Here is a 17,002-nt window from a genome sequence, read left to right as displayed (position 1 = left end):
AATAATTAAATAAAAAAAGAAAAAGGTGATTAAAAAGTAAAAAATAATAAGAAACAAATTATTAAAAAATAAGAAAATAATTATAAAAAATAAACAATAATAACATAAAAAATTATAAAAAAGTAAATATGATAAATAAAAATCGGGGGGCGCATCGCAGAACCTGGCCTTGGGGCGGCAGGGAGAGTAAATCCGGCCCTGCTTACATACGACTCCTACTTACAAATGGAGGCTATTAATGATGTACAGCAGGGGTAGTTGTAATGTTACTGTGCTCGTGCTGACGAGGAGTGCCCGCCTTTTTGGGTCTGGTTTGTAGTACTGTACGTACATTACAGGAAGTTGGTTCTTGTTAGACACGCAGATGAGGGGTGCCCACCTCTTCTTCCTGCTCACCGTGAGGTTTTTGCTGCTGTCTTTATCCTCATTAGAAAGATTTAAAGGAGAATTATGAGGCGAGCGATTTTCACTCAGCCTCATAATCTGAGCCGACCTGTGACAATGAAACTGTCACAGGTCGGCTCAGTAGATCGGGTCGCTCGCTCACTTCTCGATCTATCCCTGCAGAGAGCAGTGTCACTCACGGCTCCCTGCAGGGATTCCACCCCCCTCCCCTGTCCGATCCTCCAGCGCTGACTGGTGAAACGGACGGGAGAGGGGGCGGGCACAGCTGGCTCTGCCTCTGGATAGGCAGAGCCAGCTGTCAATCCCGCAGCTGGGTGGATCCAGACAGTATTGTCGGGATCCGTCCCGGCTGCGGCGTCTCAGTATATCGCGAGCTGCAGCTCGCGGTATACTGAGCTTTTGTTCAAGGGAGAACGCTAGTTTGTGTTCTTCTGTGACCCTTAAGAGAACTATGGGGAAAAGCCCTGACCCCATAGTTGTCCTTTAATCTCACTTCGTGTCCTTGAGACAACAGGAAGTGAGAGGAAATCTACCCCTAGGAAGGGAAATTCACTCCTGTAAGAGTTATCATGGGAAAAAGGTGTCTCCACAGAAGCTTTATCACCAATCCTTGTTTCCAGACAACCCAAAATTGTAAAAATCCAATTGTCACAAGGACGGAAAGTGAGTTGAAATAATCTGAACAGGGGCACACACAGCAAAATAAACTTTACATGGGGTAAACCCTTCCCTATGCTATCCAAAACTACAAAAAATTGGGGCCGGAGTTACACTTAAAACATTTACCTGTTCCAACTTACATACAAATTCAGCTTAAGAACAAACGTACAGTACCAATCTTGTTCGTAACCCACGGACTGCTTGTATTGAAGAGTGACGTAAGAAAAAGACCAAGTGGTCCATTGAGTCTGCCCCTTTCTGATTTTCTTTTTCTTTTTTAACCTTTTTGTCTGTTTGATCTATGTCTGTGTAAATACACTTATTGTTGAGGAATTCACTACCGCTGCTGGAAGTCTGTTCCAAGCTACTCTTTTGGTAAAAAATACTTTCCTAGGTTAGTTTTTAACTTTCTTCCCTCTAGTTTGAGGTCATGTCTCCATTTTCTTGGTCTTAGCTTCATATTGAAAATACAAAATACATAGAGACCTATGTGGCGCTAACAGTATGTTATCTCATCTCATGTAGATGCTGAGCAGTGCTTTTTCTTAGCAAACTAGTCAGCAGGAACTAGTATACTGTATATACTGCTTGTATGTACAGTACTTAACATCGTATTCAGTTCCATCAGTATTACACGTAATTTGCTTTCTTGCTTGGATTTCTTTCATATTATCATCATGCAGGGGGATTTAATTTACAGATAATGCTTTTGTTTCAGCTGCCTGAGTAACTGCAAGAATATTAATCTTTCTGAGGCCATTGTGCTCCATGCTTCCTGTGAAAACTGCAGTGCAGCTACATATACCTGGTACCTTCATAACGACTTCAATGAGGTTAGTTTTCAGTTGTTAGCATCAGAGTAATAACAGATGCTAGTCTTAAAGTGTATCTAAATTCTAAAGCAAAAATGTAATATATTCCAGCTTACCAGTCCTTAGATGTGGAGGCTTAGTTTTCTTTTTGAGGATTTTTTTCCACCTGGTGATCTGGCTGTCCAGTACAAGTGTCATTTAGAGGGTTGGGGGGGTCAACCCATTTAACACTGGTAGGGGTGCTTACAATAGTCAGCTTTTATTAATTTATGTAAAATATTTATTTCAAAAGGAAAAGGAAAATCTGTGGCTGTAAATGCAAAAAAAATGTATCTGGAGTTTGGATTTGATTTATTGGTCAAGTCCATCTAAATCTGCTAGGACATCTAACACGACCCTCTCTGCAGGTTGACAATGCTGCTCTCCAAGGGTGGCTCCGTTGCATCTCCATACAGTGAAGACACACTAAAGCTGGCTATACACCTATAGATTATCTGCAGATGTTCTATGGTCAGATGAAAAAAGTGCAACAGATTCCTCCTTCTATTCTAAACTGTTTGGATGGAGGAATCTCCCACTGGGCCAAGCTTCAGTATCTTGCTAGTCCGCCCCGCTGGCTCTCAAAATACCTGAACAATCTAATTGGATGCAGGCATTGTTTAGGTGTTTTGACAGCCAGCGTGGCCGACTAGCAAGGTACTGAAGCTTGGCCCAGTGGGACCACACAGTTTGGCATAGATGGAGGAATCTGTTGCACTTTTTTCATCTGACTATAGAAAATCTGCATATAATCTATCTGTTTATGGCCAGCTTAAAACAGGACGTGTGGTACTGGCTGGATCCCCAGGTGAAAATAAAGGGAAACAAAGTGTAGCGCTCAACCCCTACGGAGCTGCTGAAATAACTGGGTCATCACTAGTCTGTCTAGGGCAGGGGTAGGCAACCTTGGCTCTCCAGCTGTGCTGCAACTACAGATCCCATAAGGCATTGCAAGCCACAGGCATGACTCCCAGAGGCAGAAGCATGATGTGATTTGTAGTTTCAGCACAGCTGGAGAGCCAAGGTTGCATACCCCTGGTCTAGGGGATTTGGTCTTCAGCTGCCCCATAAGCATTTAACCGCCCTCTTCTAGTGCTCACAAAGCTGATGTCCACTCCAATAATGCAATGCTGAATAACTTGTATTAAACATCTTCATACTGGGGAGAGAGGGTATAGGGATACTAGACATCCAGGGTGTAACAGACAAAGACTCCAGACTCACCACACCTCTTTAGCATCTCAGGGTAGATCCACGTGTACTACAGCAAATAGCAATTGAAGTAACAGATGAGCAGGACATGAGTACGGATCCTCAGCAGGAGAGACACCAGTCATGCTCCAGAGGTCCTCTATGTTCCAGGCACCTCCAGCAGACATCAGCTTCTCTGGTTCTTCTCCTCTGGCAAACAACACAGGCCTCTTCCATACCCAAGTCCCAGGGAAACTCTTCCCACACTCCAGCCTCTGCCCCGACCCAAGGCCTCCGACTTTTTGTTCTTAGGTTTAGATATGCTTTCATCTAACAATGTGAATAACAAAGTACATATTGTAGCCCCCCTGTAACAACCGGTCAAAAATCATCTTTTATTGCTGTGACTTACCATCCTGCCTGTACGCTTTTTTTAAAGGACAAACTGTTTATGAAAAATGGCAGTTACAAGGTTTGGAATAAACAATATTTCACTGGCAGGGGTGTTTTGAAAAGGCAGCTTTTATTTATGATGTGTTTATATTAGTGTTAGCTGGGGTTAGGCTTCATTTTGTTTGTCTCATACTTACAGTGTGAAAACACTGATGTGTGATTTTACTGCAGAACGAACAGCATTGTCACCCAAATACCAAAATAGCAAACCAGAAAAATAACTGTTCTACTAGCAGGTTTGATCGGTAATAAAACTAAACTACAGAGGGGCTCAAAAAACAAAAACTACTGTTATACCCAATTTTGTATTTTGCATATAATTCCATTTTAAGTCCTTGCTGGTTGGATACCTGTTGGAGGACAATGTAAAGTATAATTTGCTCTTCGTCTACTGGTTGTAATTATTCTAAAATAATAATAATGCTATGTAACTTTTGGTATAGATACAAATAATGCATTGTTAAACTAACTGACACAATTGCTTATTGGCTACAGTACTCAAACTTCATGTATCTTATAGCACAGCTTAAAAAATCCTTTTTTTTTTTTACAGTCGGTGCCCCTTCCTCCTGTGTGCAGCCTGCGTGAATTTAGGCCCAGCTCTCTGGTTTTATTACAAAGTAACACATCCACCCTTGTATTAAACAGCACTTTTCTACAAAGCCAATCACATGGGGCTTTCAGAATAAAGCTGATAGGTAAGTTATGTTGTTTTTGACCATTTTTCTTTATATTAACAAGAATGAAGATTTAATTGTTATAAATAGAACTGTAGGTTATAGTATTTGTGTTGTAATGTACCCCGTCTCTAGATTAGAAGGATTTGCCAAAAAATGAGGTGTGCATATAAATTAATGAGACCACAGGAAAAGTGCATCAAAGTGGACCTAATCTCCATTAAAAAAAGCGTGAGACTAGTTAATCGTGAATTAGGCTCCATTCACATATAGCGTTTGCCTTTCTTGTCACTCCAGATTGGCCTCACAGGGCGAGGAATGCCAATCTGGTTTGTCTGTTGTCCCTAGCTCCTTCCAGATCAACCAGATGTGTTATCTAAGAGACCAATTTTCTATCCTGCTTTTCAGTCGCTGGCTTTATTGGCCAGGCTGTTAAAACCTAAGTGTTAAAAGACAGAGGAGTTTCAGATACTGTTATCCTGACTATGCTGAAGGCTCATAGATCTTCTACTCTACTTAAATTTATGAAGGCTCATAGATCTTCTACTCTACTTAGAAGGCTTATTTTTGTTGGAGTCCTTGGGGTTTTCCCGATAGACTTTTTATCTTTTGCGAATTTTGTCTTTCCTTCAATCAAGGGTTTACAAACAGTTAGCATTCAGTACCTTTAAGGGTCAGATATCTGCCTTGTCTGTCCTTTTTACTTTTATTCAGGGAGTTACATGGGTTGTTCCTCCTGTTAAGTCTTCTCTTCCTCTGTGGGACTTAAACTTGGCTTTATCTCTTCTACAAAAATGCCTTTTGAACCTGTTTGAGATTTTTCTTTGCCCTTGTTATCCAAAAAGGTTGCTTTTCTTGTGGCCATTACCTCGGCTAGAAGGGTTTTTCAATTTATCTGCCTTGCCTCGTAGAGAGGCTTTTTTTGTTTCTTAATAGGGACAAGGTTGTTTTAAGACTGGAGGTTTCCTTTACCCCAAGGTAGTCTGAACTTTTCATTTAAATGAAGACATTGTTTTACCTTCACTTTGTCCAGCTGCTGTTCATCCTACGGAAGTTTCTCTTCATTGTTTGGTTGCACCTCGGGCACCAGGTGTTCTACCGAGCTGAAGGGGAACCCGTGCCCTGCGGGGGTAGCCCCACTGCAAGGGTTACGTTTAATTCTCCCCAGAGTTTCTTCTTTACCATTGTACACACCTAATAGCTCTTCATAACTCTGTTGTCATTTATATGTAATTCTATATTAAGGAAAATCACTGTGACCGTCCTAGAAAATGGGAAAATTACTATGATAAGAAATGGCTGCTAAATTATGAAGCTGTCAATATGTAGTCATTTTATTATGTTGTGCAGTGTTGTGTTTCTGTTTTATCCTGTTCATCATGTTGTAATTAATGTCTTAGAAAATTTAATTCTATTCATAGAAATATAGCCCCGGTGCTGTTTGTGAGGTATGGCATATACTGTAATGGAATGTCCATAAGTAAAACAAATGTAAAAATAAAAAAACATTTGTGGATTTTTTTTTAGCCAGAACCACCCATGAATATGGTGAGGAAATGACAGTGGTCAGCACCGTGCCTCCACCAGAAGTGCCAAGCTGCAGAGTGTATCCAGATGAAGGTTCTGTACTCACCAGTTTCCGAATCTCCTGCCTTCAGCCTTGTGATCAAACTGAGTCTTGTGCTACAGATGATCGCATTTCCCTCACCTATTGTTTCTTCCCCAAGCCAAGTAAGTGTTACCTACAAGAAATGATCATCCCTCTATATTATTAAGTGACATTAAACCCTCAGATTTTTTAAAAATAAACCAATACTGTAATGTGTGCCTTACTGTAATCTAGGGTTGTTTCCCTTCTCTTTGCTGCTCTTCCTTTTAAATCCTCATGTCTTCTCATGCTGGGGGAGAACTTCCCTTTGCTGCCTCTTCCCGTAGTGCTGGCTCAGGTTGCAAACCTGCACACTGAGCTGAGAACGGGTGACACCCCGCAGTGATGTCATCGCGCATGCACGTGACGTCACCACATGCATGCGCGATGACGTCATCGCGCATGCACGGTCATCTAATTGACGCCTGCTGGCGGCCATCTTGGTGATGGACGCCGGCAGAGAGAGGAGGGGACGTTCACCTGGTGGGATGAGGTATGCTGCCGGGTCCCCTCCTCTCTCCTGACACTGTCAGGCTCTCGGTCCATGACCGTGTGCCCGACTTTTTAGAGTGGGTCACACAAAAATGACTGTCTGTCAGTCATCCATTCCAGAGACAAGGCAGTCTGCTGCAAAACAGAAGTTCTGCCCAGCATGAGAACAGATACAGATTTAAAAGGAAGAGCAGCAAAGAGAAGGGAAACAACCATGGATTACAGTAAGGTACACATTACAGTATTGTTTTATGTTAAAAAATCTGAGGGTTTAATGGCACTTTAACTCTAATTTCCATGTATCTTTTCAAGCCTGTAATTGTGTGTGGTATACTGTGGGATCATGGCAAACTGGTTTAATATTGAAAGTCTGCAAAGGACAACATTATGGGATTGATTTATAAAAGGCAAATAGGCTGTGTACTTTGCAAGGAAAATTTTCCTAAGCTTAGTGAATGTGGTGAAAATTCCTTTGAAATACCCAAACATCAGCAAGGAAAATAAGGTAACAGTAGTAGTGGAGGAAAACAAAAAAACAATAGTTTTGCCTGCCATGATTGGATGATGGAGTCAGCAGAGCTTCACCTCATTCACTGAGCTTAGGGAAAATTCCTTTTAGAAAGTGCAAATTCCCTTGTAAAGTGAACAGCCTATTTGCCTTTAGTAAATCAACCCCAATGTGTTTGAAATCTAGATATGGCAAATTAAACAAATTTAAGTGCTTTTCAGCATGATGAATATCAGGGGCGTCCCGAGGCCTGGTGTCACCCGGAGCTGAGAATGGGTGACACCCCGCAGTGTTGTCATCGCGCATGCACGTGACGTCACATGCATGCATGCGCGATGACGTCATCGCGCATGCGTGGTCATCTAATTGACGCCTGGTGGGATGAGGTATGCTGCCGGGTCCCCTCCTCTCTCCTGACACTGTCAGGCTCTCGGTCCATGACTGAGTGCCCGACTTTTTAGAGTGGGTCACACAAAAATGACTGTCAGTCATTTTGGTGTCACTCCTCCAATGGTGTCACCTGGCTGCGGGCCGCACCCCCCTTGTGACGTCACTGATGAATATATTATGATCAGCTAGGAATACAAAACACACACACAGGTTTCACACCAGGAACACTACCTGTATGGAGTCTTAATGTGCTCTCAATATATGTATGTGGGTTCTGGTTTCCTCACACAGGTAAAAATCATATTTACATACTGTAATGTACATAAGATAAATTCCTCCCCTGAAAACCCTGAAAAGGCTCCTGCTATGTGTATGAACATTAAAAGAGGACTATGGGGTAAGTGTTTTTTCCCATAGTTCTCATTAAGGTCACGGGAGGACATATACTAACGTCCTCCCATGACCCAAAGCTCAGTATATAGCATGCTATTGCCCGCGATATACTGAGAGCGCCGCAGCCGGGATGGATCCTGACAATACTATCGATATCCACCCAGCTGTGTGAGTGACAGCGTTCTCTGCCTATCTAGAGGCAGAACCAGCTGTGCCCGCCCCCTCCCCCACCTGTTTCTCCACTCACCGCTGGAGGATAATGACTGATAATCACCGCTCACTGCAGGGAGACGATCGGGAAGTGAGCAGATCGGCTGCATGTTTCTGCTCACGTCCCGATCAATAGAACTGACCTGCGCCAGCTTCGTTGTCAAAGGTCGGCTCTAACTATAAGGATGAGTGGAAATCACTCACCTCATAGTTCTCCTTTAAACTCCAAACCTCTTAGGCTATAGGAACTTTTGTGATCTTTTTAGCCTTGTCTGAAAGAATGTAACTACAAATCTCAGGGCCTTGCAGCAAAATTGTGGTGGACTCTTCCAGCTACTTCTCTATTGCCCCTGGCATTATTAGTTTACAAAGTGCATTGACAGCTATGTCAACTGTGACAGTTAGCATCAGAGCTGTCAGTAGTCTTATAGGTGCATAAGGGTCGGGTAGGCTGGTTTTAACAGATAAAGAACTGGGCTGAACAGCACACCAAAACGTTAGATAGTATGGAGGGCTATTTGTCAGAGCTAAAATTCTTTGACAGAAGATATCCCTTAACCTTCACTCAAATAATCCCCCAAAAGACACATTTTAGCCCCCCACATTTTCACTGTCTGCAAATGCTGTCTCTGTTTCCTAAAGATTAGCTTGACATGATTTATGTGCATCTGCCATAATGCAGCCAGTCTACTGTGTACTGTGGTGTTACTAATCATTTCTTACAACATCCCAGTATAAATTGGTATAAGATTAGTTGAACACACAAACACCTGCATAATGCATTGCATACCATATACACACAAGCCTTTGCAACAGGCACTTTCGATCTAGTCAATAGCAGACACATATATACTACTCAAAGTCACCTTCCCAGCATGCACTGTTTTCTGTATCATATCTCCCACATTTTCTGTGATGCATGTCCATATATCCTCCCAGCTTCACAGATCACACAGCCATGCAGCCAACGTGCAATAGGGGGAAATAATTCCAGGGCTAGGTAAATTTCCCTTGTTTACTTATACTATGATAGCTGAAGCAAGCAAGGAATTCTCTGGCTTCCTCACCTTAAAACACCAAACTATTAATGCTTTAAAAAGACTATAGCAAAGCAAAAATTTTAATTATGTTACAATAATTAATAATACACGGATTATGATGATGGAACAATTTACCTAATTGCAGCCATGATGATGCCACTTAAAAAAATTGTAAATCCTGTTTCAGCGATAACTTCGAAATAACTGCTTAATAAGCATGGCGTGGCTTTAAACTTTACATGGAACTGGGAGAATTCTGAATAAAGTTCTCTATTTTTGAGCTGTGACCTTTTGTCTGCAGTCGCATAACAAAATTACGTTTGTGGCAGTTACAGAGTGGGTCAGGAGGCAAGCAAGGTGCAGATGTACAATATTCTATAACAGTCACTTATCTGCTAATTTAGATCCATCTGAAGCTGAGCATGGTTTGTTTGGCACATTGAGGTATGTGGATGTACATTAAGAATGATTTAATTTTTAAAAATGCATGACACTTCCTCAGTTTAACACCATTACAAAATGCACACCCCTCAGCAACAGGGGAGCCCAGGATCATATTAGATTTAGGTTTGGAACTACAGGGATGTCATTCTGATATAGTGCTTACAACGACAAGTGTATTAATGGTCAGATGATGAATTTCTACATAGTGGGTCCTGTGGGAAGCAGCATTCCCTATCTGTTCTCCTCTCTGTTAAAGCGACACTAAACTCAGGGGTTAAATCTTAAAAATACATTAAAGTACCCGAACTATTTAAAAAAATTTAGCTTATTTGTGCAAAAAAAAACACTCTCCTCTTTCATGTCCCCAGCTCCCCATTATCTCCCCCTTCATGTCCCCAGCTTTCCGCTCCCGGACCCCATGTCACCTTCCTTCATGCTTCCAGCTCCCTGTCTCCCCCTTCGTGTCCGCAGCAGCTCTATTCGGCACTGGGCAGCAATTCTGTGTGATGAGGGGGCGGGGATTACACCGCTCCCACTCATTGGCTGCTGCCCGGCTGGATGATGCTTCACGCTGCGCCCGGAACCAGGTGAGGGGAGCAGCGTGAAGCATGTAGGGCCCAGGACAGGAGGAAGAGGTCCCGGGACTGACATTAGCGGTTACCGGGATAATAAATATCCCGGTAATCAGCGGTCACCAGGGGCCCCTTCCTCCTGCCCTGAGCCCCCTCCAAGTGGCGGAACTCCAGGGCCTGGTCGCGGCCGCAACCTCTGCGACCCTGGTAGTACCGCCACTGTGATAGACTACAATCTCACATTTAGTTTAATCATTTGTATTGAAATTATAGTCTGTCAAAGGAGTGAGTTTGGAGCGGTGGATACTTTACAACACACACAAGGACCATGGGAAAGATTAAGATTTATTTCCTGAGTTTAGTGTCACTTTAACAGAGAGGAGAACAGATAGGCAAATTCTGCCTTCACACACACACAAAATGTCACAAAGATTTTTATTTATCTGTTCTAGAATCTCAGCTTTACTGTGGTCCAGATGGAGAACTCACTTCTGCTTATTTACCGCTTGGAGAAGAAGAAAATGACTTTGTTCTAAATATCACAGTTACCATCACCAACAACTTTGGTGATTTTGTCAGCACAACCATTAATGTTAAGGTAAGCAGTTCATGTAAACGTAGAAATAACTTTTTTTTTTTTAGTGAGAGCTGGAAACTAAGCATTTAAGATAGAAAATAAACAAAAAAAACTTACATTTGCTTAGTTTTTCCTTATAACAAAAGATATATATCAATGTTTATTATTTCTACAGGTTACATATGGACACAATGACCCTGAGAGTCTAACATCGTTCCTATCTGATAGGTCAGCTTACATTGTAAAGGATGGGAGTGCAAGCCGATCACTAATCCAGCTGTATAAATCAGTGTCTTCTGTCTTAAATCAGGAAGACCCAGGGGGGAGTGGCAATAGTGTACTACACAAAGACAACAAAAAAGAGGTTTGGTCAATTTCCACCCATTTTAATGCCATATTTATGATTTTGTATCCAATAAAAAAGCAATGGGGAACAAATTCCATGTTCTCTTACAGGTTTATACACAGTTTATTGCATATAGCCAGACTGATGCTGGTCATGTAACAGTAGCTCCTCTAGATAGAACTCAGGAATATAAATTCCTATTTCTCTATCGTCCATTGAGGAAGACAGCTCTGAAGAATTCTGACAAACTGGAAGGTTTCTTGAGTTCCCAGTTTCAAAAGACATCTTAGACACCCTTGGCAAAAAAAAGGTCAACTGTAGCTTGAAGGTCTGCTCCTGCCTTTTCTTTATTTGGTGGGGCGAAGCCTGATGGAACTTGCAGAGGCGTGGGAAACTCGAATTTCAGACTATATTTTCATCTTCCTCCTTCTCCTCAGTTCTTTTCGTTCTGGATTCCCATGTCTCCACAGCGTTGGAGAAACATTTTTGCGCAGTTCAAGGTCTGTTAGATCCTGGTGTTATTATTCCTTTTCCTTTGGCTTCAGCTCCAAGGGATTTTTACAAAAGTTTTTGCTCCGACTCTGGAATTTTTGTCACAAGGGCATTTTGATTTTCTGATACTTAGTCGACTTTTTACTTTGAGAACAATCTCTTCCTACTTTGGAGCTCAATGTCTAGACAGTGCGGCTGACTTTAGAGGATTTCAGGTGGATTCTGAATATCAAGAATTTGTCCCTAGTTCTGTTAAATACCCTTCAAGCAAGTGTTCCTTCCTCAGAACAAAATATTGAAATTGCAGGATCAAGTTTGGTTGGTTCGATCTCATCCACGTTCCTCTCTGAGAACCTGCAGTAGAATACTGGGATTGATGGTTTCAACCTTCAAAGCGGTACCTTTTACTCAGTTCCATTCCAGGACTTTACAGAGGAACATACTTATAGCATGGGACAAGTCTCCTCTATTGCTGGACATGATGTTCAGATTGACTGCCCCAGCCAGGAAGTTTCTATCGTTGTGGTTACCATCCCCTGCGTTGACTATGGGAAAGTAATTTCTTCCCATAACTTAGAATATTGTCATGACGGATGCCAGTCTTCTGGGACGTTGCGGTTTCTTGGATCATCTGCCTGTACAGGGTTGTTGGTCTCTGGAGGAATCCTAGCTTCCCATCAATGTCCTGGAGTTGAGGATGATTCGTCTGGTGTTGTTTCACTGGACTGGTCTTCTGTCTTGGTGTCTGATTCAGATTCAGTCAGACAATGTCACGGCGATATAGCATACATCAATCACCAGGGAGGCACCAGGAGTATATAGGTGGCAATGGAAGTACATTCGATCTTGCATTGGGTGGAACTTCAGGTTCCACCGATTTCAGTGGTGCACATTTCAGTAGAAAACTGGCAGACGGACTTCTCATCAGACAACGTCTTAACCTGGGGGAATGGTCTCTCCATCCATAGGTTTTTCATCAACTTTGTCACCGCTGGGGAATGCCATATGTGGATCATCTGGCCTCTCATTACAACAAGAAGGTAGAAAGACTTGTGTCCAGAACAAAGTATCCAACGGCGGGTGCAGTGGATGCCTTAGTAGCTCTGTGGGATCAGTACACACTAATGTATGTCTTTCCTCCATGGTACCAAGCAGAATAGGAAATCAAGGAAAAAAAAAAAAACGGGCGAAGCCAGCAGTGACAGCTAGCTCTGCCCAACTGTTTCCTATTGGCCAGCACCTGCTAGAGTCTGCTAGTTTGTCCTGGCCAATGAATAACAACTGGGCAGAGATGATTTATCTGCCAGACTTGCAAAGAAAGCACACTTTTTGTACGTTTTCATCTTTTGTATCACACCTGATTAAAAGGCCCATGAGTCATGAAATGCATTATGGGTAGTGGGTTGTATAAGGGTAATAATGTTTTGATTCTAATTTGGAGTTCGCCTTTTGCCACTGATACACTTATGTCAAGAACAATTTAAACTGTCTCTGCTTCACCTTTTTGGGGGGATTTGTGTGAAGTGTGTGAAACATACTCAAGTACCAGAAGCACTGCACAGCGTTACTGTAGGTTGCACTTGGCAAGAATAGGTTTAAGGTGCAGTTTTGCCATGTGGAAGAATGTGCTCAGCTTAAGCTATATTCTGATTGCGTCAGCTCCAGTGGCCATCCATCCAGACCACCATTCTGATTAGATACTGGATTTCTTGAATTCTCATTTGCCAATTTGTTAGGGTCTTGTGAACCTCCACTAAACAGTTTTATAATGGGTTTAATTGATGTTTATTTTTTATTGAAATTACTCCTTTGGGGTTGATTTACTAAGGTTTATAGGCTGTTCACTTAGTGAGGGAATTTGCACCTTGCGAGGGAATTTTCTCTTAGCTTAGTGCATGTGGTAAAAATTAAATTTGCAAAGAATACCCAATAATGCATGGAAAATTTAAGCAAATTCCCCTGTAAAGCTAACAGCCTATTTACCTTTCGTAAATCACCCCCTACTGTTTGATGTTTTATTCTGTAATAGCATTTTTGTTGTGCCCAGTTGCAGTGCTTAATGAAACATATGTCTATTACAATTAACCTAAATATAATAAGTATGTTTATTCTAGTATGCTTGACCAGGTAATGAGCCATAACTATTTGCTAAATGTTTTCTTCTTTCTGTATCAGCTGCGAGAAGTGATGTTAACAGCGCTTTCTACTGTTAATGTCACATCACTACACACCGCTCTGGAGATGTCCGAGCTGCTGAGAGACATTACAGTGAAAAGTGAAGAATTGTCTTCCTCAGCTCAGGTTAGGATTGTGTACTCACACCAGTATTTTTTTACTATTTAACTTACATTATATTTTAACTCCCTCTTGTGATAGTGCCTGGAAGAACAGCTGTCTGTTCATAGTGATCAGACTTTTATTTATGTTGTCAGTTATGTTGTCAGGTTAAAAGAGCAAAAGATCTGATAAAGGACAACTGGATTTTAGACAGTTTCATAAATGAAATCCAAGTGCATATTCCCAAGTGTTTTTATTTGTGTATGTAATCTTTTCATGAAGGTGGAAGCCATGTCTGTATTGAGAGATGTCAGCCAATCCCTCCTAACAATAAGCAATGAACAAGATCAATCAAAGGAAACAACAGCAAGGTATCTGTTCAGCGCTATGAGTAATGTGTTGGAAGCTACTGCAAGAAATAACAGTGACCCCATAAGCAAGGTAAGTCTCTTATGAGTAATAAGATTAAAACAAGTTGGATAAGGAATTTCATCAAATATACATTTGACGTAGAATGTAGAGCAGCCTCTGCCTGCAAGGAACGGTCAGGGAACTGCTAGTACTATCCAGAAAACATTCTACTAAATTCATCTTTAATCTGAGTATTATAGGATCCCTAGCAGAAAAAATTAGGAGGCATCTAACAAGGTTTCTGGGCAATACTGCATCTTCTTGTCATGTCATCAAGTTCTAACATGTATGGATGAGGCTGCTATGACCTCAGAGTTAGAGATGGGACTTTTACTATACATGTGTGATTCGTTTTGTTCGACGAATTTTCAGAAATTTGTACATTCGGACACATCAGAATTTCCGAATCCCAATGCATCCAATTGTGCACAAATCCGAATTTCAGTTTCCGAATTTCGGATCCTGTACAAATTTCGTTCAAAAACGAAACTGAATCGGACATGTGACTTTTCTGGCCAATGAGATGTGTTTTTCGGTTTAATGCATCCGAATGGGTCTGAACACAAATTTTCGTTATAGCATGGCTGTTAAAGGATTTTTTTGTCTTCTTGAGTTAGGGGCATCTATGAATGTGGAAGGCATACTTGACTAGGTGCAAATCTTGGCCCTTCCACCCTAGGAGTTTCTCTGTGGGACAAATCCTCCCCTTCTTGCAGCTCTCTCTGGACCAGTGTTTGGGTCTCAGCACTTCGAGGCACTTTTGCTAGGAGTTGTTTCATAATTTGTTGGTCTCTCTCTCTTGATTTAGACCTTAGTACTGGGAGACTCCCATGTAGTTTCCCCTACGACTACATGGCATCTGAATCTGGTTCTCTCTGTGTGTTAAAGATCAGTGTGCAAACCCATCAGAGACATTCCTCTCTCTATTCTGAACCACAAGGCAGTGTTTCTTGTAGCCATCACCTCTATTAGGCAAGTGTCTGAATTGACGAGATCCAGGACTTCCTCCTTGCCTAGGTATTTTTTGATAAAAACTTATGGTTTTTACAAATCAGGTTCTACCATATACTATAAAGGTGCATTCTACTAGCTCTTTGAGTGCTTTGTGCGCATTTTGGCATCAAGTAACCTTTCCCAGTTTGCAAGTCTACAAACTGGTCTACTTTTCTTTCTTTTGTTTTACCAGGTATTTATTCAAACCTCATCTGATGCTAGCTTTGGGCATTAGGTCTTTCATGCAGCTCTTTGAGTCCCCAGTTTTCTTCTGTCTTTTCTTGGGCCTGTAAGCCTTTCTTGCTATGTCGCCACCACTCTGTCGAACTGCTTTTGGATGCTCCGACAGTCCAAGAATGCTTGTGCCCCTCAATGAACAATAAAGAAAATAGAATTGTTGGTCTCACTGTAAAATCCTTTTCTTTGAGTCCGTTGAGGGACCCCCTCCCCTTAGTGTTTCTTTCATGCTCTCGGTACTATACTACAAAACTGAGGCAAGATGGTTGTAGGTGGGGTTATCCTGTGCTGGCTACTGACGTTTTTGTTGCCAGTGTCCGTTTCTCCTGTAGGTGGTAGTATAACCCGACAGTCTAAGAATTCTAAGAATTCCTATGTCCCTGGATAGACTCCAAGAAAAGGATTTTACAGTGAGTACAAAAATCATATTTTCTAAATTTCCCCTATAACATATCAAATCTTTACTTTTTAAGTTCAGTTCCATTGTAATAGCAGTGCTTTTTGCTTGCTGTTTTTTTTTTTACTGTAGTTCCTTTCTAGCTTTGAGAAGTGGCTTTGACACACCTGATTAAATTGCTTTTGCATTTAATATTTTGGCAAATCTCCCGGTTGCCAATTTATAGCAAGAGCAATTTAGAGTCTTGGTTTTGCATGTCAAGACCCAATCCCCACTTAGTGACTATTTTCCAGTGGTAGTTTTTCTAACATAATTGTGCTCCAAAAAGAATAGCATAAGGGGTACATATAAGAAAAAAAAAAGTTTTACTGTCTCCGTTGGCTGAGAAGCAGTGCAGACATATTGATTCACAGCTCATGTATGATAATGTCTGTAACACGAATTTGTGACATCTTTTGTATATGGGTACCTTAAGTGTGTTATAAAGCCACAGTTTCGTCATAGGACCAATACTTTATTGTTTGGTGTGTTTGGACCAGTATATCAACCTGCACTAAACTAGACGGATTTTAACTGATGGAGCAAAATTGTCACTTTTCTGATTCTAAAAAAATAGCTTGATTGTTTAAAACAAGGTATTTTTTGCCACAAATTGTAAAACATAAATTTTTGACTATATTTAACCACTTTTTTTAGTATTCTTAAAAACATAATAGTCACCTCACCTTCTTCTGAGCTTTAATCTCAACCTAACAACTGAGCTAAACACTGAGCTACACACTCTACTGAAACCTAACTACGAAATCGATTCAAATACTTCAGGCAAAAGTTATAGTATAATGGTGATAATAAATACCATGGTATCACAGCGATAAATAGTATCATAGAGATACTAGTGACAATAACACTTATCACAGATTGCAGTAAAAGTTTTTAAGTTTATAATGTGCCAAATTGTCGGTGCTTAAATACCATCTGATATGCTTACATAAGGTTCATCACAGAGCAAAGTATAACTATTTGGAAGCTGGGAGTGTCTGACATTATATATGTTAGCTGATTTTCTAAACCAGACAGCCAGAACAATTTGTATTCGGTGCATTATTTGGCATCATTGGAGGGTGTGCTATGTTTGTGCCCACCATTCAGCCCTATGACTAACACACAAAGCACTGGATGAAAAAAATCTGGAGTTGCCCACACCTGACCAACTATGACATGCAGACCAAAAGGTGTGGCTACACACGGGTCATCATTTTATTTTAAAAAATCTTGCACATATTTAAGACAGACGCTTGAGGACCCCATAAACATGCTTTTAACAGAAATGGCCCAAGG

At 41.3% G+C, this 17,002-nt stretch overlaps 1 protein-coding gene across 1 annotated transcript in view; it reads left to right on the top strand.

Moving 5' to 3' along the window:
• The window catches only part of PKD1L2 (polycystin 1 like 2), a 78,912-nt gene that overhangs the window by 15,633 nt on the left and 46,277 nt on the right, over positions 1-17,002 (top strand). The window contains exons 12-18 of the mRNA XM_018555386.1: positions 1,784-1,898; positions 4,114-4,258; positions 5,765-5,968; positions 10,387-10,532; positions 10,687-10,875; positions 13,525-13,650; positions 13,909-14,067. Of these exons, the coding sequence (XP_018410888.1) occupies positions 1,784-1,898; positions 4,114-4,258; positions 5,765-5,968; positions 10,387-10,532; positions 10,687-10,875; positions 13,525-13,650; positions 13,909-14,067 (1,084 nt within the window). The remainder of the gene's footprint in view (positions 1-1,783; positions 1,899-4,113; positions 4,259-5,764; positions 5,969-10,386; positions 10,533-10,686; positions 10,876-13,524; positions 13,651-13,908; positions 14,068-17,002) is intronic.

This window comes from Nanorana parkeri, unplaced genomic scaffold (genome assembly GCF_000935625.1).
Source record: "Nanorana parkeri isolate BGI_ZX_2015 unplaced genomic scaffold, ASM93562v1 scaffold195, whole genome shotgun sequence".
NCBI lineage: Eukaryota > Metazoa > Chordata > Amphibia > Anura > Dicroglossidae > Nanorana > Nanorana parkeri.
The sequence above is the reverse complement of the archived record's forward strand: the minus strand, read 5'-3'. Positions and strand labels throughout refer to the sequence as shown.